We start from the raw sequence: 23,541 nt of genomic DNA on the forward strand, positions 1-23,541 counted from the left end.
TAACCTCTCACTAATCTAATTCAACTTAATTAAGATTTAAAAAGCCCTTCCTTTAGGGAAAATATCTCATGAATACTTACAGCAGGCCACAGATCATGAGAGAACACCGTAGTCTGCTTAAAATAAGCCTTTTCCCATATTCCTCTCTCTCTGCCATTTGCCACTAAATTAGTGTAAATGGAACATCCTGCTTAAAAAAGAGACTTTGTAGAGTTTTTTAAAGCATGTTTATGTGACTGCACATAAATGTTTGTGTAAAAAGGGAGTTATGACAGTTTATACCACAAAGGTTACAGTAAGAAAAAGCACGTCTTTATGACAATTCACAAATTCACAAGAATCACTTTAATATACAAAGCAATTACTACCATTCTGAAACACAAAGCAGCTAATATGTACATAGTGTTAATAAAATGCATTATAACCCAGTACATTTTTTTTTAAAACACAGATAAAGCACAAAAAATAAGTAAAAAAAAAACACAACAGGGATGTTTCTAGATTTCTGAGGAAATGTAAATAAGAATTTATTTTCCCCAATAATTGATTTTAATTTTTTAACTTCCACAAGTATGTGGGAGTCGAGCTCAAATACCCTGTTCTGTGCTGACATGGTTTTGGGTAAAGAATCTGAAATGCAGATGAGGTGAACTTTCTCTTTCCAGCTTACATTACAAAGGGAGAATAATAACCCTCGCTATGAAAGCTTCCCTGAAAAACATTGTTCCAAAACAATTTCAAATTATAAATCTAGCGTAGAAAAAACTAATTTTTGAAGTGAACAACCAATCTGTGGACAAGTCTGTGGAGGGGTTGGCTGCCAACTAGCACCTCTTCTTGCCCTGTTCCCCATCCCATTCCTGGAAGTCCATATAAACAGCACAGTTTCAAATCTCATACAAACTCAAAGCTCTAGAACTTTTAAAAATTAATGTTTTTATATAAATAAATGTCATTACACACACAAAAAAAATGGAGTGGCACCTGGATAAAACACAACTTGTGGAGAGCATATGAACATCCTCAGCTCTTGAGTGGCCATTTCCAGATAACTAACTGGCTGAAGGCCTTCCTTCCGTGCTCTCCCTCAGCGACCCCCTAATTTAGAGAAATACATAGCTGAGGGCGAGACCGAGTGAACCCACCGCTCCCAAGTCGTGAATACAGTCAGTGGTCAGCTTATGAAGTGCGCCAACCGTGGATCATTACAGCCTGCCCCTGGCCCCTTCCAGCTCCTGAGGACAGCTGACTTCTCCTGCCTCTCGCTGGTGAAAGCGAGACCTGAACTCACCAATTTGTGCTACACAAACTAGCCCAAGCAAGTCTCTTTGTGGGCCAGAGCTTAAATACATTTAAAAAACATTCCAAGGCAAAACACTCAAAATGCAAACCCTCTATACCAGCTGGATCTGGTCCCTTTTCCCCAAAGATGTATGGATTTAAGCCATATCCATCCACAGACCTGAACCTGTCACAAGCACGCAGTAGATAAGATTTCAGCACCCTGTTTCTCTCCATCAGCCTGGCTCCTCCCAGACCGACTAAGCTTCACGATACATTCAGGTTTCTGCAAAATCAGTGTCTTTTACAGCTAACAAATTCAAACGCTCAAGGAAACGAGTTCCCAGGCACAGTACAAAGAACCATCAATGTACTGTATGCTTTTAACACCTGCTCACAGTGACAGATTTCAGGGTTATAGCTAAATTTTCATTGTTCCTGCAAAAGAAAGGTGGTTGTGCTTTTTTTGGCTTTTAAAGCAGGGTGACACATTGTCGATGTACCTTTACTTCCTGGTGTCAAAAGAACTGGAAAGCCTTTTGATTTATTTTCTTGGAATGCAGGTTGTAAAATTTGCAGCCAAATCTCAAATTAAGAAAAGGGGAATAAAGTGACTGGAAAATAGTTTAGCTTTCCTTCCAAATTAACCTCCCTTTCCCACTTGGGATCACTGAACTAGTTCTATTCTAAAAATAATTTCACATCCATCCCGTACATACTGCTCTGAGACACCACACACTTAATTCTTTCCAGTCTTCAGTACTGCCAGTTCAGATCTCCTGCCATTTTGAAGTAATGCCTGCTGGGTGCCAGGTGCTGATTAGCAAGTTAAATTTGCAAAGGAGTTGACTGCTGCGGGGAGAGGAGTGAATTGTGTGCAGGCAGCAGGATTACAACAATTGTGCCAGGAAGCTTCTCAAGCAAACCCAATTGCTCTTTTTTTTTTTTGTTCTGTGTTTTTTTTTTAAAAGTGCACATTTTAATTAAACATTTACAAAGAATATAGTGTAACAAAAATAAATACATGACCTTTTTGGTTAGATCATTGGCAAATGTTACATCACTAACCAGATTCAGGGTGAAAAAATGACAATAAAAAAGGGGTCTTAGAAAACCAATGAAATCCTCTATGAATTGTCACAGATTTGCAACCACTGATAATGAACTTGCTTTGATGGGGAGACTTGTCTTTAACCCACAAAAAGCACTGGCTGTCTGTCATAAATTAAAAAAATATAAAATAGAAAAGCAGAGGCCAGTTTTTGCTAACAGATGACTGCTTGTAGCTGCAGTCTACTGGAAGCCCAGATTTAAAAAAAAACACTGTAGTACAAATTTAGATCAGAAACTACCAGGGCTGTTTTTCCTTATTAAATCTAACTTTTTTTTTTTTTTCCTGAGCCTCTTAATGATTCCAAACACCCCACCAATTTTCTGATCAATGTACAAGTACCAGAGAAGACAGTGGTCTGCAACGCAAATGCCAACTACAGAAGAGCCGGAACCTACAGATGTCTCTACAGTCCTGACGAGCAGGACAGGCTAAAATTGTGCTTTCAGATACAAGCAATGGTGCTGGCAACTACCTGATTCTGGTGAAATCGCTGCTTAAATAAAAATGCATCGCCACTACCCCAGGAGGAAAACAGAAGTCTTACCAGTGGTTCCTTTAGAAAATAACATCTTAACAACCTTTCCAATTGTTTTGCCTTTGATATATAGCTGCCAAAGAGAAAAAGCACAAAAGTGAATTATTCTGGGGGGTGGTGGTGGTTGTAAAACAAATGTTTACATAATTTCAAAAATCTCCATCAATAAAAAACAAAAACAAACCTCACAAAAGCCATGAAAGATGAAATAAAATTCTTGAAAATGGATAACTGAGAAACAGCACAAAACAAATCAGTAATAAGCGCTAGAATAATGCAGCCCAGAACTACTGGGGTGGGGGAAGCTTTCACACACGCGCACACATCCACACACACCCAGACACACACAGAAAAGTAAAAATTTTTTCTGACCTCCATATACTATAATACTCAGCATTCCTGACTTAAAAGCTCTCAGAGCTGTAGATTATATACTGTGTGTATATATATATATGTACATATATTATACATATGTATTTTCCAAGAATATCTAAATTAAAAGAGCACCTCTGACAATATCTTAACTGCCTGATCGGTGCTGTTGTTTTGCAAAACAATGACATTACAAAAATTATATTTCAAATAAATTCTTGTTTATTATGAACATAATGGATCTAGCCCTTTCTAACCCTCTCTTCAGGTAAAACAGGCTATCAATTCTTGAAAACTCACAACTGTGAGATATAAAACTAACCCTCCCTCTCCCCTGCCAGCATAATTCCTGTCCTATTTCCAAATGGCCTTAGTTTATAGAAGCTGATTACCCCAACCTCACGACTTGGTAAATAACATATGAATGGATTCCTGTGTCATATTCTTTCCCTTTTTGGGTCAAAATGAATAGTAAAGCATGTATGGGTAACCGTAGCCAGCCCTGTACTTGTCTAATACTTTTTTTTAATTGTCATTTAAAACTTCTGTTAAAGAAATTCAAGTCCCTAAATCCTCAGTGCAGCATAAATAAAGATTCTTGCAGATAACATTCTTTTTCTTAGTGAAACGTTAGTTGCTAATGAGGTCTAGTCTCATAACACTACAGACTACTCGCAGACCACGCACAGGCAAACCGGTAACCCAGTTCTCCTCTCACTGCTGCACAAATTTGCACCAACCCTGTATTAGAAGAACCCCGTCCAGGTACCGGTTTAGGCTCCCTGGTTCATTCAGCTCCCAGGCTTTGTGCCGAGTGACTATCAGCAAGTGCTAGACAGTGCTCATTACCCACTAGGAACAGCTCTCGGATCACAGCTAGCCTCATTCGGGTTCACTGCAAAAACTCAAATTTTTGCACACAGATGTTTCTACAAAAGAAATAGCCTTAATGTAGGCACAGACAGCATTTTCCATGCTTCTCAAAGCTGGAAGCTTTCTATATAACTCTGTAAATCAGGCCATTATGATCTTCATGTTTTATACGAATGACTCCTGCGTTATTAACATTTCTACTTCAGCACTAGTTCTGAAAAACTGGTAACCGTTGTACGTATTTGTATTCTCTGACTTTAAGAATCAGGCAATTTTTATAAAAGCATTGCTGAGAATTTAGGGTTGTCTTTAAATTTGCATTGCTAAACTAATAAATTTATCTTCCATTAAATAAAAACATGAAAATCAATTCTCTATGGCTGATAAAAATAGACCATTTATAAACCCTCTCAAAACTTGTGAAAATGAATTATTTCACAATTCTGATACTTTTGTTCTCTTCTTGAAATATAAATGTAATTGGAAATTATTGATAACTCTAGATTTAACAATAATGCTACAAGTTTAACCCTGCTCCTTTTAAAGTCTCTTGGAAACTGAATGCCCTCTCAAATGAGAAAACTAGAAATTTTAATACTGCTTAGCTGTTTGAGACTCAACTGCCCAGAGTCTTCCAAATGTTCTTCTTACAACATCACATTGATTGTATAACCTTTCAGAAGCTCGTGTTTGAAATTTATCTTAAAAACAGATAGAGTGAATGGGAAAAAAAATATTAGCTAATACTTAACTAGGCAACGCATTAGTACAGACCAGAGTCTTATTCATACATCTCTATACATGAAAGTTTGACCAGAAGCCCAAAGTAAACTTACTTCATCAATTGACCCAAGTTAATGTATCAAGAGACTGGCTTCAGAGGGCCAGTAAACAAACTGCACATGATTCTTTTTGACAACTTCTTGACATTCTTTTTTGGTTCCTTTCGAGCATGATTCTTTTGAAGTCCTAATGCTTAGTACAGAGTTGTTTTTAAACATGAACTACCTTTTTAACAATGTAAATCTGGGAAAGATCACATTTCCTCAGTGCACACAAAAAATTGTGTCTTGCAAATGACTGGGGCACATGAGTAATTTTACTTACAGGAATAAATTGCTCAGTAAACCTGACTCTTTACATAAAAAAATCCTCTGCATAAAGTAAGAATTTAGCTAGCCTGGCCAGGTTCAAATAATTAATATTGTCCCTTGCAAAGCAGAAGGTGGAATATTTGTATTTGAAGTCCTCTTCAATATTTGAGGTTGTCCTGGTAGTTTTTGTACTGCAATTAAATTTATGCACGGAAGGCAGCCTCAAAATTTGAAAAAGAATCTAGCAAACCAGGCTGATGGTTCCATTGAGTACAATAATTTCCATTACATAAGACAGTGGTAAGGAAACAGAAATAACCTCGTTGCTTGAGAGGACTTGGGACACAGACGATACTGTCATCAGGGAGTATGTATGTGGAGTTAGTTGGCCATGCTTCAACTGCTTAATCGTTCTGCATACAAATAGGTAGTGCTTTCACGTGTTACCCTTGCTTACTACGTGACTGTTTTCCGAACGTCACTATTGTACTTTTTTTATTCAGAATTCCTTTCCCATCCAAATATCATTTCCCAACCAATATCCTATGAAGTTGATGTTTGCTTTTTTGTGCGTTCAGATTGCTGAACACACTTACACACATAAGCTTAGAGAAGCAACAACTGACCAGTGAAGCTCATTACAATGCATTTGTTTCTGAGGTATGGAGAAGTTTTTACTAGTCTAGGAGGGCTTAATACAGATTACAAATCAAAACCCCTCCTGGACTAGTTTGAAAAATGTATGGTATCTCCACACCAAGAACATGTCTGTGAAATGCCTTTCATTTGGCATGCTGCTTAGCTGTGTATTTTTATAGTTCATAATGAATATGTGAAACCAATTTGGCAACTATTGCTTCTTCATTGCACCATGCACGCTCCATGTATGTGGCCCACAGTTCTCTGGACCAAGAGGCTGGGGTGGTTCTGTCTCTAAGGCAATGGAAAGAGCTCAGCACAAATTCTTGAAATCATTACAAAAGGACCCTCCCCACAGTAACTTCCCAAGTGACCACCATTACTCCTTGAAGAGGATGGGGAGACGAGAAAGAAGCCTGTTCTTCTTCACGCTGAGATTGATGATGAAAATAATCTTGTAGGGGGAGAAGTGGAGGCAAGTACTTGAACATTCACAGTTTGATGCAAAGCACAGATGAAGTATATTCTGTAGTTGCTTCAGGCAGTTTTGCGCATAGAAAAAAAGAAATGTTTAGAAAATAAAAAGTTTACTTTGTCTTTCTGAGTATAGCCAGGACCAGTCTCTATCCCACCTGGACACGTGAAAATGGGAATCCAAAATTAATCTGATTTGTGGCAGTAAAGGTCCTTAAGTGCTTTCAACTCCTCAATCAGTGTCTTGTTTTGGTTTTCAAGCACAGCCACTCGATTTTCTAGACATTTCACATACTCCTTTTTCTTCCTGCGACATTCACGTGCTGCCTCTCTGCAAAGCAAAAAAGGCCACTCAAATCCAGAACAATTACTTGCAGACATGGGCTACTTAACTGTTCAGGTCAAACCTTTACCTAGTACTACCATTTTTAGAATATGGAGGTATTGTTAAGAAATGCAAGTTAGGAAAAAAGGCTGAGTTCCTAACAATTGCTCCTGACAAATCACACATGCTCAAGATCCACGGATTGTTTCAACATGCAGATCCCAGTAAGTCAGCATCAATAAAATTCTATTTCTGTGAGAAAAGGATCCTACTCAATGGCAAAATTCTGCTTGCAGGATTTACACTAGAGCCTTTAGGCCAAGTCAAATGCTGCTGCAATAATTTCATTGATTTTATTATTACAAATAGATGAATAATAAAAACATAGGTAAGACCAATGCTCATCTCTTGATCTCTTTATAATCTTAACTCTTCTCTTTGCTGCAGTCCAACCAAATAATAATAGTCAGGATGGTCAACCGGTGCAAAAAAGCTATATTTAGAGTATTCATATATATATAGCAATACTTGGATTTTATTAATGATCTCTGCGTCACTGCAATGATAATATAAATGACTCAAACAAAAAATCACAACATAAACAGTTACTAGTAATTGTATCATTCTTTAGTCCTTGTCTGCTGTGCCAAGACCATGGCAGTGTTAATGTGCTAAAGCAGATCTCGAAACAGTCGAACTTTTACGGCTTGCTTGGAAAGACTGAGCTGCCTGTAGGTAACTTGGTAAGATGCTAAGAATGTCAATGAAAAATACCTGAAAGGTGTTAATGTGCTGCTGAACATCCTGAAGGCAGTAACACCAAGGCAGAAGCTATCCTGCACAGCAACAGTAATGGTACCAAAGTGCAAAGTAAGCACAAGACTAAATGTCACAGCTGGATCGGAGTCCAGGCAGAGGGCTCTCCTCCTGCAATGCAGCTTGTCAAAGCAGCACACTGCAGATATATGTAAATGCCCATGGTGGTTTGCCCTGAACCTTTAGGTGTAAAGCAAAGCAGCTTCAAAAGGAGAGTCTGAGTGTCCCTTCATTGCAAATACTACATACATTGGTGATATAGTCAATGGTCTGGGAAATGAGAGGACAAAATTGAACCCAGTTCTTCTGCATATTAGATGAATAGTAGTTGTACTAGGTAAAAAAGAATGTCTGTTCCAGGACCTACCTAGTAAGAAGACTCTAAAAGTAATTTTTTTAAATTCACCTCCACAAATGAGATAGGATAAAGAAAACCTAGTAAGCCCTGAAAGGACTCAGGTATCTATTTGTTACTCCTACAAATACAATTTCACATGCTTGCAGCACTTCAATGGGACACGTGCAACATTTAGAATTTAAGTCATTTTGGGCTGTTACTTGTGTCACCAAAAGGTAAGTACTACTGGATCAGGAAGCACCTCCCAGGGCAAACTACTAACCTGTCTTCTTGGGTGACAACTTTTTCTTTCTTTTTGTGATTTTTGTGCCACCTTGAGCTATGTATTAAGTCACCTCAAGTCTGTGTGCACTAGTTATTCATTATAAACAGCTAGAGTTATACTGAATTACAAGAGAACTTTTAAAATGTAACATTTACAGAGAAAATTTGCACAATAATATCTATGAATATTTACGCTATAATCCTCCAATAAGTACCACCTCACCATCTGCCTCTCTCTATCCCTTTCCCCTGCTCTCCTATGGAGCCTAGATTTGCAAATACTTATTAAGCAGGCAGGCTAAAAGCACCACATGCAACATGATACTGTTGCAAAAGCTGTCAATTTAACTCAAGTAGGGGTAATTCCCCATTGTTTTTCTTGGCTTTCCCAAACACAAAAGCTTTCTTTTACTGGATTAAGACTGCTGACTAAATGAGGGGATTCAGAATGCTAATTAAATTTTTCTAAATGCAGTGCCTGAAAGGGTGACATCTACTATTCACTGATATCAGAAAAATATATAGAAAGGGGAGATGGGAGACATTCTGTACAAAAACCTTTTTAAAAAGTGAACTCTGCTGTTCAGCATTATTTACTTCATTAAAGCCCCTCAGATAAGCCTTAGGTCTGCTCATGTAACTTTCTATTGTGTTCACAGCTTAGCAATCTATAGAAGATAAATGCACCTGTACAACATAACAGTTTTTGTCAGGCTTGACAGATGAAGTAAACAGTGCTTTCATGGGGTTTTCCCTCCTCAGAGGGGAGGGAAGGCACTGCTGTTTTCCCAGTGTCACAGTGTAACATACAGGCTCAAATCTGGGGCCTGCAGATGGAGTTCAAGGTTGGTGTGATGGGTCAGCTCTGATGCACCATTTCCCTCTACCACAGCAACAGGCTTAAGGAGCACCATGGCCAACTTCTCTCTGCTGCTCCCTTCCTTTGCTGTCTCCACCAAGCCCCACCTCAGTAGGCTTGGCTGGTCCTCTTCACACACTAAATCCTACAGGTGAAGTCTCTTCTCCTCTCTCTTTCAGCCGCTCTGGTGCCACTACTGGCTCCACAAGACATCAGAAGGAGTAGCTGCTCATTTAGCCTAGTCAATAAAACCCAAAGGACAAGCAGCTAAAGAGAACAAGTGAGACAAGAAAGCACTCATGAAGAGTGTGGGTGGGCCAGCAGCAAGGAGAATGTATGCAAAAGGCTAAGGTAAAGAATCCAGGAAAGGAAACTACATGAATGTATTAACTCAAAAAAATCAACTCACCTCAGTGTTTGTAAGAACACACCTGCAGTCATATAAGTCTCTCACCAATTACTTTTTTCCTTATGGCCACAAACAAATTCACAAACCTCACAGAATGAGTCTGACACCTTTACTTAAGGTTTTGTAGTTACAATACAGGGCATTAGCAGATGTGCTTCTTTGCTTTGTCTCTTTAAAGGCAGGCAAATTATTCAGACAGCATTTCATAAAATGACTAAGGAAGATCAGGATTCTTAGTGCTTAACATTCTAGTTCTGTGCAGAGCTGATTGGAAAAAAAGTGATCTAAATGTACATGCCTGTTCTTCATTAGGCGCACTTCTCTCTTCCGTGCAGCCTCTTCTGCTGGCTGGGTTGGAAGTGCTGGAGAGGATGCCATGACTACGCCTGGTGCAATGGTGCTGGTAGGGGCGGTGCGAATCTGGTAGGTCTGCACATCTCCTGAGGCAGCTGAAAGGCACAAGGGAACATCACGTCAGTTTGGTGACAGCGCTGTTAAACGTGGTGCGAAGAGCACCCAGTCATCTATCTAACCATGCACTATGGGCTACAGTACAGGAGGGATGACCACCATCTGGGTCATCATTGCTATCTCAGTCTTAGTTTATTAATGTATGCAAGGTTTAGGGCATTCCTGCTAAAGAAGTCTTCACTTGTGCTTGATAACTTGATTTGTATTGCAGTATTAGTATATTTCTTTTTACTTCTCTGGTTTTTGGGCAGTTTTAAGAAAATTAAGCATGGCAAACAGTATTTCTAGCTATGTTCCAAATGTCTATCTGCAAAAGGAGAAACTGCATGTCTAAATATTCGGCACAGAAAAAACGGTGTGGAAATGTAGCATTTACTCCAACAAGAGAGAGACAGTGCAAGCTAGGCACTCAACTTCACTACTTCACTAGAAGGTCTTGGGTTTCTTTTGCTGTTAATTGTAATCTAGGAGTGTGTTATATTTGCCTGAGCTTGTAAAAAAATATGATACCACCTGAAGAAACCACATGTTCTCAAGAACACAAAAACCAGAAGATCAATGCAACAACAGTATTTTTCTTGGCTATGTATTTTCACCGATGCCTGGAGACCCGTTCTCCGGATAACTTTAAAATCACCTGCTTTACAATCATAAAAGCAGGGGTACACTTTTCTGCTATTTTTAATAAACAGATTTTTAATAACCCCCCATTTTTTTAATACATGAAAATATATATTTTAATACAAAAAAACCCCCCAACTTATTCTAAGTTGAAGTAGCTCTGCTTGCTCTAAGTGGAAGGCTAGACCAAATGATCTCTTAAGGCACTTTCCTAAATTATTCTACGATTCTAAGACTAAATGATTAAGTACATGGTGACTAGTTACAAAATCCACAATAGGAAGAAATTATGACTTGTAATTGAAAAGGGGGAAAAATTACTATTAAAGTGTCCATATAGAAAGAAAGTTCTTTCCTAACTTTAACGCTTTGCTTTAAATTTACTGTTGTTGCAGATGACTACATGGGAGAACTCCGAACTCCAAAGTGGTACGAGTTTTTGCAGAACATAGTAAAAAAAAAATAATGTGGACAAAATGCAGGAAATACAGAATGGAAAACAAAAAATAAATACATTGTTTTAAGAAGTAAACCCAAAATATCCACAATTTTACCAATCTGAAGGGAAATGCTCCAAGAAAATGTGATAAATAGCTTTGTCCAGAATTTCCTTTAATCATTTTGGAGACTTATCTGTGCCAAAGCTGTTAATTCTGTTTCCTGCCACATTTGAAGGAGTTAGATTAGCAACTTATATTTACAAGGAGAAAATGTTATTGGGAATGACTGGCTGTGAAATTTCTCACCTTGTACAACAACTTGGTTGCTGGGTACAAGTATCTGTTGTCCATCTGTGGTCTGTGCATATTGTAAAATGGTGGTGCCAGGCTGGGTTGCAGCTGCATTGGTCATAGTCAGCGTCTGGAGACCTTGTACTCCATCTGTGCCATTGTTAGACAACTGTATTGCTCCTCCTTGGGTAATAGCAACTGAAGACAAAAAAATGGACACAGCATTTAAGTCACTAACTTACTCATTAACTTACAGTATTAAACCTAGATATGGAAGAATATCAGTCTGAGTTAAATCCCTTGAACTCTTATACGCCCTCAAATCAGATACATGGCTTTAATGTACATTAAAGAAATCATGCTTTGAAAGTAAATTTTCAATTTTTCGTGAGAGCTGTATTTTTTGGGGGGGGAAATACACAGCCGAAAACACAAATTAGTTTCTCTGATAAAACAGCATCACACAGAGGAGCTACAAACCTCCCCCAGGGAACACTTTTTAATTTGTTAGTTAAGATTTTCTTCTTGATTGGTTTAGGTCTTTTCCTCAGTCCTTTCTTTTTTCTTCTCATCTGAAATTCCTCTCCTCTTCCATGCTTTATGCCCTTCAGTCTCCTCTGCTGCTATTGCTATCCATTTTGTGTTTCACCTTCTTCTTGTTTTGGCATTTTTTTCTTCTGATTGTATCCCCCCCTTCTCCAGAACTTCCTCAGCACCTTTCTAGCAGTGTTTTCATTCATAAAGGTCCAGTTTCACACTTTTTTCCCCCCTTCAAGCAGTCTTACTTTGTTGGGGTTTTTTCCCTTTCTTTCCCTCAGTCCTGTCATGCAGGTGTACTGAGACATCACCCCTCATTTGCGATTCCACAGAATTTCACTGTGTTCCTATATACAGACAGACCAAAATCTCAAGTATCTGCACAAGCAGTTATTTTACAGTTATTGTAGGAAAGCAAAGTTGACCACATCAGTTTCAATAAAATTAAGTAGGGTATTAGGCAAGGTGGCCAAGGAGTAAACAGAGATACAAAATTTTAAAGAGAGTTTAAGAGAAAGATATAAACAAGTAGTTCTTTCTCTCTTTTGTATATTTAATACTGTATTTGTTTGTGTGAGACAGCACGTGAATTCTAGCTTTACTGCTGTATCCTCAATCCTTTAAGTCAAAGCACTATATCTATAAAATTTAACGAATAAAGAAAACATAGAAATGCATATTTATTACATATTTTAAATAAGGTTGCTGAAGTTCTTATTTTTTCAGGACTTTCTAAAAATGTAATCGCAGACTCTAATTTTTTTTTCTGTTAATGAGGTTACAATTTTGTGAACCAGGATGAATAATCTGCCAGGAAAAAAAAGAAACTTCTGAATTACCTCATCTGGTTCCTGAAGTGAAAAAGTTTCTAATAGCATTATGGTTAGTTCATATTTTGCCTCAGGATGCAGTAGCTGCACTAACTGGCAAGCAGTCCCAGAATGTTAACTGAACATTTCAAATCCTTACAATAGGAATGTGTTTAAAAGGCATGGTTATCAAACAGTCAAATTAAAGTAATCTTATTTTCACCTCCTGATTTGTCCTAGTCCAAACAGTTACAGAAATAATAGTTCTTCATCTTCTCATCCCCACTTACTAGCACCACTGAGAAATTCAGACTACATACTGTACTGCCCACTGCTGGTTTGGTAAATGGGAGTTGGCACCGTAACAGTGGCGATGGCAGGTGCTGCTGTTTCCTCTTCAGACTTTTCTTCTTCGATCCTTGGCACTCCTGGGGCGTCTGAGGACAAGTCATTCAAAATTTTTCTGGCAAAGACAGTGTGTTGTAGAGATTTTAATAAAAATTGGAGGGGGAAAAAAAAAGTCTATTCGATACATAATGCTGGAGAAAACTGAAAAGTGCAGTAAGCCAGCAAGGAAAGTACGGGTGCAGAATGAAAAATCTGCACTATCTTCAAACTTTTATTGGAGAGGATTGTTCAAAGTGCCATGCACAGATGAGCGAGGCAGCCAGCACAGAACAGCTGTGCTTATCAACACAAGATACAGGTGCTTCTCAACAGGTTCTTCTCAACCCAAGATACAGCTATCACAACCTTCCCTTTTTCTTAAAAACATGTTTTTCTCTCATCCATTTTTACTTGTTTCCTGCTTTTAGCCACATAAAGATTTGAAGAAAGTAGTTAAAAACCTAACTCCTCACTTCATCAGGGGAACTGCTCCATTTCAGAGACCGTAAAGGCCTCAGCCAGAGAGCTGAGTAAAAAGGCAGTTAGCAGAAATGCTTGTAAAGAGCAACCAGTTTATAATCTAACACCTGCCTGGGAGACAATGTCGAGCGTTTGTGTGAAGTCACACAGTCACATTTACAGGTGCCCTGCCTGAGAAAGCTGTGAGATTAGCATGGGCAAAGGAAAGAACAGTTTTTTAAATTACTTCCACGTGTTAATTATCCAAAGCCAAAACTGCTAAAACATCACTGCTACAGGTCCCGCGGAACATGACTGTAAGACTGACCATAGCAGTTACTGCAGTTTGCATCATTTAGACCAAACGCTGTCCTTCAGAGGACTGTCAAGCCCTTTTTGCTGCTGACATATTCTATTATGTCACTGTCAAATGCTACGTAGGTAAAGGGCAACAATTTTGTAATTCTCCTCATATGTTTTCCTGTGGACTGTCACTAGAACTTGAAGTGTGATGAAGCAAACACAGCTGTAGACCCCAAGCTCCAAGACAATGCTCATTTCTTAAATAAGGCTCTTAAGGCTTTGGGAGCCAGAACATCTGTACGGAGCTATTTGGGGAGAACAGTCACTCTGCTAAGCAACTTGACAAACAGAGCTTTGCTGTTGCTGTTTTGACTCTGTGTGCATGCAGGAACCCCAGCATTGCACAAGCACTCCACTGTGCCAAGCACCACTTGGACAAATAAAAAACTCCCATCCACAGAGTTTGCAATCTAGGTGTTAGACCACAAAAACTAGTGGATAAAACAGATGAAAAAAATATGGAGAGAGCAAGGAGGATGAGGAACAAAACCCAATAAGCTCAAAATAGAAAATAGGAAACTACAGCTCATCACTTTTTAAACTCATGGCAGATACGATCTGGTGGTTAAAACCTACCTTTGCCATCATAAAGATGGATTTAAGATAGAAGGTAAGGTGGCATCTTTACAAATATATGAGCTATGAACCGACATAGGGAACACACGATGTACTTCAGCAGCAGGATCAAGGTGGAGTTTCTGAGGAAGAGGTATAGCTCTTCAATTCTGTGAACTTATTTTGTCTCTAGGGGCTGTTACAGCAGCTTGAATAATGCCAACCAGGAACCCACTAAACACAGCAGTAGTCTGGCTCAGCCTTTCTGACATAACCCCTATGCCAGCCCAGAGTCTGAGCTGCATATACAAGTTTTACAATTACAAAGTTTTGCTGAGTCACCGGGATCTGGCTTGAGGAAGCAGCTTGGTGTGGCATCAGTGCGGGCAAAGGAGTCCATCTCAGTGAGAAGTCAGCATGTACAAGTACCCTCTTCTCTGTTTTGCTGCTTGTTTACTTAGCCCTGTTGTCTCACGATATACAGACATTCTTCCATATATAGTAAAAGCGAGTGTCTCACTGCAGAAGCAGACTGCAAGTCTGTGGCAGCCTTGAAGCTAGCAACCCTGCTCCTCACAAATAAAAATATTTTCCCAGATCTATTACTGCTAGGGATCTTCAGCAGAACAGCCTTAAAGGCTGCTGAAGAAAGTAGAAAATTGAGATTAAAAAAAACCTGAGATATGCTCAGGCCTAGAGTCTGGCTTATATTTCTAAGGCTATGCTCATAAAGAAAAAAGGAGCACCTGAATTTTCTGCAGGAGTTAGGAATCCACAGGTCTTACAACCTGCTGAGCTCCAGAGCTGTTCCTTAACACTATTTAGCATATTTTAAGAATGAAAAGTGAGATTTAGTACAGCAAGAAAAAGCTATGCAAGGGTTTAATTAATAAAGTAACATAGGACTAATGCTATGTGAAGGAGCACCTCAGTTGGTCTTACCGCAGAAGTATTTGCCATGACAACTAAAGATACTAGATGTCTATCACTACATTCAACTCATACTCTGACTTCTTAAACTTTGAACACAACCAATTTTTCTCGAGCAGAAATTCTCTGAGCCACAGAACACCACATGTTCATTGAAAGTCTCATGGGAGAAAGGAATTAAGTGTGATTGCTGCTAGCATTTCAACAGTAATGAAAAACAATAGAGTTGATTTTTTGCACACTATAGCTTACACAGAAGCCACTTTCTTGCAAAGCTTCAGTGTATTTCATGTATTAACTATCCACTAAAGCTATCTCTAAAGCACCTAGCACGATATACCAATGTTTCACAAATGTGGCAATTAGCTTATTCTCAGCTCATTTCTGTCTTAACCTGAGTGTAACAGCTGAGGTTTCTTCCTCCTCCTCCTATTTGCTTATCTCTTTACATCTTATTCCATGGAAAGACATTGCAGAAGAGAGATTTCAGTTAAATAGTAAATCTATAAATAACTATACAGTCACACTGTTTGTCTCCCCACATGAAGAATGCATCCATCAAGCAAAATGCTTCTGCTTTTAACCTCCATACCTGTAGGAGGGTCGTCTGGAAAGAATTTCTCTTCGTTTCTGTGAGTCTGTGACACTGTCTACTGATTCCTGTGAATCTTCACTTTCTGCTATAGTGGAGATCTGCAAATAAGAACAGCAATCAAACTCAACAAGACACTTCCAATGTCTTTATTTTAAGGAAATGCTGACATTCTGTGAAAAACACTACAATGCAAGTATTGTACAGTGCTTCTACCTAGGCAATGAACAGAAAAGGCAGGCTGTTTAGTAACAGATCCAGTGAAGAATGACCACAGTCAGTTATCTACCTGTATGTCCTTTATAATTCAAATACTCCAATAAGAAAATATACACAGTAATTCCATACACTTTTTTCCATGATTCCTTGTTTCCATCCATTTTAAGGAAACAAAGAAACATTTTTAAGTAAAATTTAGGGAGAGAATAACTAAAACCAAATTAAGATAGCAGAAACATTTTGAAACAAAGAGCAAAATACTGAAGTTGAGAAACATCAGTTTATAAATAATTAGATATGTAATACAGAGACTGCTTTTTAGGGGGGAAATCATGAGGAATCTTCATGTCATACATGAAGATGCTAAAAAATAATGCAGTGCTCCAATTCTGAACATGCTAAAAAAAGACAGATTCATGAAGGAAAGTTAAAAATGTTTGTATCGATCATATTTCAATAATTTTAAATTTGAAGTGTGCCAAAAATGTAAAACCATCTCCAATACATAAAACCAGAGACGTTTTCCAAAAGACTATAGTCACGTGGCAAATATACAAAAGCTAACGATAGTTAGTGAATAGAGAAATGCTTGTGTGAGAAACATAGCCCACAGCCTGACATTTTATGCACTGTAGGGAAGATTCCTAAAGGCTCAAAAAGCTTGCTGGTGCCCAAATCTCAGAGTTAGCAGATAGAGGGCCTGAACAGGTCCAAGGCTGACTGTGAACTACTGGGCTTTGAACAACACAGTATTCCAAACACAATGGCTTTGCACTGAGCCCAGTGAATTCCAAGCGTGGCTTCATTGCCAGTCTCTTGTATTCCACCTCTGGGCTAGTAACTTGTGCGCTTATCTGCATATCTCTGATAGATTAAAACTCTAAACTTTTGATTCCAATGGTTGAGGAACGTAGAGCCTGACAGAAACTCAGCACTAAAGCTCACAAGGAGTAAACAAAGATTATGATCAGAATGGTCTTGTTTTAAATTATGCATGCCTTATTATTTTTTAAAATAACGCCCAGCTAAATATCTGTATCAAACAGTCACAATGTCTACTTTTAAAAATTTTTTGAGCTCAGTGTACTAATAGCAAAGGAATGATGTACAGTCCTTGCTGTGCGTAGCTGCTGTACACCACGCAATTTCTTTCTGCATTCAGTAACACTGAGCTTAAAGTGGTTAAAAAAAAAATTACAGATTTTAAAGATTTCAGACTAATTGTCTCCTACCTTTCTTGCTTTACTGAAGAGAAAATGCTAAGGCTTTAAAGCAAACAACATTCAACAGGCAAATTTTAAAACCATTTTTATGAGAGGACTAATAGGTTTATTTTAAGGACCATTAACATACAGACACCTGTTTTGTAAACCAATGCAAATATTTTCTAAGTAGCAAAGACTCTCATCCCGAATATCAGCCTCATTAATGATTGAAGATTACATTATTAAAAAAAATTCCTTTTGTTCAGTTCAGAATAGTATGAACTCTTACTCAATAAAGATGTATGAAAATACAATAGAGAGAAAAAAGTAGAGTAATACTGTAAGAAGAAACACGAAGATGTTAAACTCACCATACAAATTCTAGAGGGAAATGAAACTCAGCAATGCTTGAAAGTGAAAAGTAGTTAAACCAGAACAGAAAAAAAGTCACAGAGTAGCAAATACTGTACAGATTTTGCCTTCAACATGCTCTTAAAATTTTTATAAGCAAAACCACAACCCAGGACACAAACACATTAGAAACCAATGAACTGGCAGGACTATTCAAAAGGCCTAATTCACTTATCAGGAATTTCTTCAGTCAGTACCTGAACTGTCTGGACCTGTGGAGACTGAATAACTGACGGCTGGGCAGCCTGAATTACTCCATGCACTTGAACCGTCTGCCCATTGGGCAGCTGAACTAAGGTCACCGTGGGCGCAGAAGACGTTGCGTGAGCTGCTGGCATAGATACCTGCAAAGAAAAGACAGTGAGCATAAATTAGGTTATTGCAAAATCTTCTTATTTCACTACCAAGAACACTTTTTTGGTGAAAGAATTATGTCTCTTCTAAGACCCCGGTTAGGTGACCCAAATGTTTCAGCGTAATATAAAAGCCCCTGAACTGCCTAAGCCAAACATCTGACCTACTTTACAAATTAATCTAATGCAGAATTTCTGCAAGCTCAAAGCATCGCTTGTAAAACCACTGACAAGAATAAGGAAAACACAACTGCCTCTATTTTGAGGTAACCTAATAAAACCACATTATTACCTTTCGCTTACTTCAGTTAGATATTGCTAGGACTTGGGCGTACTCCTACAGACACTGCTGAGTCAAAAGCAGAAACATACGGGAGTGGAGCTATTTTTGTTCTCACTCTCACTCAAGAAAATGCAAAGTGTTTGCCAGATGTAAGAAGTTAAAATTTTCAGTTAAAACTTCAGACTTTCTAGAGATTAAACCATACTGAGTAGCTGGCAAAGACTATTTAAATACAGAAAACTGACCACGTGTTCAGACAGAAAACTCATGGATTTGCAGTGGAAACAAATGGTTTGTAGGCAGTTACTGCGATTCAGTGTAACAGGTCAGCACAAACTCTAGTCTTACTCTACCAGGAAAAATGGCCTACATTTTAAACCCTCAGTTCCTAAACACAACTTTATTTCTCCAGCACAGACCTGCAGGCAGAGCGGCTATGCCAACAGGAATACGCTAACGACTTCAGCACGGTACATTAGCACTGCGTGCACAGCCACGTGTCCTGCGCAAGGGCTCGGGCTGCGAAGACAGCGATACCCGCACAAAGCTGTTCACGTCACGCAGGTAAGTCTCACTCTGGCAGGTCGCAAGAACTATTATGGGTGGCTGAAGGGCCGTGCTCTGAGGTTGCTACGCGGCTGGGCAGATGTCCTGGTGCACATCCAGTACTCGGCAACTGTCTGGTGACACGATGCACATGTTCACGCTGGGGGAGCTCCCTGAAAGGCAGAAGGGTGCCAGGACTGCCATACCAGTGCACACAGCCCTTGGTTTGTGCCCGACTCGCACCACCGTAGCCCTCAGGGAAGGAGTGCAGGCAAGTGTGAGCTGCTCTCGCAGACCGCAGCCAGGTCATGGATCGCTGACTACCCAGCCTTCTCCTACACACCCAAGTTTGGAAAATTTATCAATCCTCCAGTATTCAACGGCATTTTCAAGAAATTCGATCGATGTAGCTACAATGCGAGAAGGGGCTGCACTGCTGTCCTACCTAACCTCAATGAGCTCCTCTGTACCAAATGCAGAACTAAATCCTCTGCTGTCCTCATGAACACGGGGTTCTCAAAACCTGCAGTAGCTGATCTCTGAATTTCATAAACATCCACCACTTACAAGAAAATCTTGCTTAACAACAAAATTAAGGGGAATTACATGTAGGCCTCTCTCCTCCACAGCTGCCTCTCCTTAATCTACACATCTGCTTTTGCCTTTACCTTCTTTTTTTACGAAAATGGCTGTAGCATTACATGGCAGTACTTAACTCACATCTGAGAGAAACCAGAGCTGAGATTAACATGAGCACACTTTCCTCTGGCAAATTATATTCCTTTACCAAGCAACCTTTTTTAATAATGCCTTTCTGACTAAACAGTCCTTGGCAATGGCAGCAAAGCTGATCAACTGGAGGCCACACTGCGGTTGGATTAAGCCAACAGCAGAGTGTAACTTCCGCAGATGTCTCTGACTCATACCTTGTGGAACTGGAACGAGTTTCCTTCTGACTCTGAAAACTACCCTGAACTCACTAAAAATGCAGCAATTAAACTAAGCTTACAACAGGGGTGACCTCACAGGAGACAATGAAAGAATTAAATTGACATAATTAGTTATTCAGATTTGCCTAAGCCTCTAAGGGCACCCCTTAATGCCAAACACCGCCACTTCACGTATTAAAAATATCTAGTAACGTAACACTGATGTGAACAAGACAAGGAATTATGTTTAGACTGTTATATCATCTCCACAAGGAATATAAAGCCTGGGGGAAAGCTAAGGTGCAAATAATACAGTGAATGGCAACAGAGGAAATTAGGAAAAATGTAACATATATTCTTTGTGATTCACATGGATTTTAACCATAGCTGTATAGCTTTTTCTTACTTGGAAAAAATTCTCATTCAAGTACCGGTGTAATTTTGACTGAGTAAAGTGCATTTAACCCACTACCTATCTGTAAGTTCAGCTACCTGGAGGTTAGTATGTTAGCACACAAATTTAAAACATTCTTGCTTCTCTGGACTAAATCTTAATGTATATCGAGTGAGAAGCAGTTTACTGGTTTTGCAAGAGAAATAAACTACTTCCACTCAGTTCACACTGAAGTGTTATTCACACCACCTACATCCTGTGCCTAAGTTAGACAGTGAGAAAACTGCCCAAAGAGGCAAGCTGGTGCAGGGCAGCTGGTGGCCTGTAAATTCACACTAAGGCTTCACTGAACAAAATCACCCTGTGCATTTCAACGACTCCAATCCCTATACTATCACTTAAATGGAAGTGTACTATCTCTGGTTTACTAAAAGGTGTAATGACTTTAAAAATATATTAATAATTTATAAAACGATAAATGATTTAACACTTGTGCCACTTAAAAGACACTCAATTCCCCAAACTATGAGATCTAAAAAACCTGTTTGTTCTTTGCAGACTGCAAATAGTTTTAAAATGAAATGGTTACAGAAGAGAGCTGAACAGATTCTGTACTCATTTACACAATGGAGTTGCTTCTGCCAACCCTCAGTATATCCAAGAATGAAAATGGGTTCAAAAATTAGAGATGCAGTTGGGATCGGATTTCTTGTCTCTCCAAAATAATTTGGGGATAATAAAGGATTTACTACTGTCTCTCTAAACAATTCTGTGAAAATCTGGAGAGAGCAGGATAACATGAGTTGTCAAACACCAAGTTGTTCCACTTGATTATAATGTTTATTGATAAGATGTTGTATTTGCTGCATTATTTATCTACATTTTCAATTTCGGGGGTTTTTTCATAATTAAACTGACTGCTATAGACAAGTTTCTAACAGAAAACATAACAACAAAACAATCCAGTCAATATAAAAAAGACAGTAAATCACATGTTTTGGAAAAAATACCTTTCAGTGGTATGGTTGTGGTAAAGAATGCTATAAATATTTTCATTCATTATTCTGTTAACATTACACAGTTTACACACATACATTTCTTCAGAACTAACAGAACCTAGTGTGATGGGAAGTTAAAAATCTCTACTGCTTTAAAAATGTGAAAACAAATATTAAAGGAACTATACATCGCACCTGTTTCAGAACTGTATTAATGGAACCTTCTCTCAGGTCCATGAGTAGACATTACCCTCTTAAAAAAATTACCCAATAGGTAAAACTATTATACCATATGATTTTATACCTGGGCTAACGTTGCAATCTGTGGTTGTGCCTGTACTGTCATCTGTTGGGTTTCTGCCTCTGTAACGGCTGCATCTCCACTCTGCTGGTTCTCTGCTCCAGATTCCATGGTCATTTAGTAACCTACAATCACAATATTTGTCGTAAGTCTGGGTTGGTATGCAAGTCCATTATTCTTGGTGGATCTGGTAGCAATCACTGCAGCTGAATTCCCATTACTACATACTGCTTTCATTTCCTTATTATAATGTTGCCAAACTATTAGCATTCGGGCAAAATTTTTTCATGTCAGGTGTCTGCCTCAGGTTGATTTTTCTGTGTGTAATGTTTCCGAAAAACAGGTCCAGTCTCCTCCAACAATGAGATCCAAAAAAAATGCATTTTGCTCATCTTAAAAAAAATCGCTTGAGCAATTTCACTATGATGATTTAGTACCTCCGCAATTTGGAATAACAACTGACAGTTTGTCAGGAAGGGCACTCCCTCAGTGCCAAGGTGACAATATGCCCTGCTACAGCCCTCCCTCTGCCCCGCAACTGCAGTTTGCAGATAACCCATAGGAATTGCTTCTGCCTTGGGCACTTAAAGTTTTCAGCCTTCTGTCTGAACTAAACATGCAACATTTCCATGCAAAGTCTTTCCACAACTGGACTGCGTATGGCCCTACGTCACAGCAACTTAGTCTTTTCTACTCAGCAGTTTTAAAGTCGGCATACATAATGATGGAAGCCATTTCTACTTGAACCTTACTGCAAATAAATACTTTTAGAGGTACATAGTATTTTGTCATGACCTAAGTTTTGTATCATATATAGCTCCTAATACAGTTCTATTTCTAAGCAATAACTGAGCAAGCCTAGATCACACAACTCTATAAAAAGAGGTTGCATAACTTTCAAAACCATGCATGTAGGCAGAGTGCAATGAATGTTAAATTCTGCACTGATTTGTGAAAATTTCTTTTCAGTTCTTCTTTAAATATTGATATAAAAATATTTAATATATAACAAAGAACTTCAAAATACAAGGAAATGCTCCCAATGGTGATATAGCAATACCACTGTCTTATATGGAACTACAAATACCAAATATTAAGAATTAATATTATCTCCATGTCAAAATCCTAATCCTGTGTACCACCCCATGCTGCCCAATCTACTCAGGCCTCTGGCTACCTTGAGGCAGCACACCTCTTCAGAGCTGGAGCAAAACAACTAGTAGAGCATTTCTGCTTTGGGAAAGGGCCTGGAGGCAGAGGATGCTCAGATCAGAAGAAAGGTGGAAAGAAGGAGAAATGTCCCTCTCTTTGCTCAACTTTACTGGGCCACCCCCCAGGAAAAGACTTAGAAGTGTCAATACAGGTGGTGGTACCATGACCACATTCAAGTTATTTCATTTTAAACACAAAGTCAGGGAAACTTCAATTTCAATGCAAACTATACTTCAGTATCACAGGAACAAGAATAGCCTCTGGAGATGTGTTGCCTAAAGCAGTAGAGTCACACTTCAACCCTGAGTATAATATGAAATTTCTGTCTTACAGTAGATGATTGCTAATCAACAAAGATAAATTGCATTTTAAAGTAGTAGCTGCAGCTCACATCAGAAGAAAGCAAGTCAAAGTATATAAATCAAAATCTGTATATTTAGTATTGAAAGTGACTGTTCAAACGACCTTTGTGTGTGTGTGAACACTGACATGTTTAGGTACCAAATATTTAGTTCCAACATCAGTTTAGAAACTCTTAGGAAATGAAAAGAAGGAAAAGAATTAAATCTGATTTTCCTTAAAAACAAACAATGAAAGAAAACTTAAAAAATTTTGGAAACAACTAAGTAAATTCTTCTAAGCACCTGAAATTTTGTTCTGCCCCTCCCTGTTGCCATGATTTTTGTCCCACACAAACCAGGCAGTAGTCCGACAAATGCTCATAAATAAACAATACTCTACCTATATGTATATACTGGTAAACTTGCCATGAAAGAAACCAATTGTAAACTCACTGCATTTTAAGTAGCCTAAACATTACAA

At 38.7% G+C, this 23,541-nt stretch overlaps 1 protein-coding gene across 5 annotated transcripts in view; it reads right to left on the minus strand.

The window, feature by feature from the left end:
- Positions 1-326: 326 nt before the first annotated feature.
- Positions 327-23,541, minus strand: part of CREB1 (cAMP responsive element binding protein 1) — a 41,321-nt gene continuing 18,106 nt past the window's right edge. The window contains exons 2-8 of one of the 5 annotated variants that reach the window (XM_075756384.1): positions 21,511-21,632; positions 17,901-18,047; positions 15,869-15,969; positions 12,903-13,045; positions 11,252-11,434; positions 9,712-9,862; positions 327-6,713 (exon numbers count right to left, since the gene is read on the minus strand). In XM_075756384.1, the coding sequence (XP_075612499.1) occupies positions 6,569-6,713; positions 9,712-9,862; positions 11,252-11,434; positions 12,903-13,045; positions 15,869-15,969; positions 17,901-18,047; positions 21,511-21,624 (984 nt within the window). In that variant the 5' untranslated portion in view covers positions 21,625-21,632 and the 3' untranslated portion in view covers positions 327-6,568. The other 4 variants (XM_075756388.1, XM_075756385.1, XM_075756389.1 and 1 more) reach the window with 4 other exon arrangements.

Source organism: Balearica regulorum, chromosome 6, assembly GCF_011004875.1.
Source record: "Balearica regulorum gibbericeps isolate bBalReg1 chromosome 6, bBalReg1.pri, whole genome shotgun sequence".
NCBI classification, from domain to species: domain Eukaryota; kingdom Metazoa; phylum Chordata; class Aves; order Gruiformes; family Gruidae; genus Balearica; species Balearica regulorum.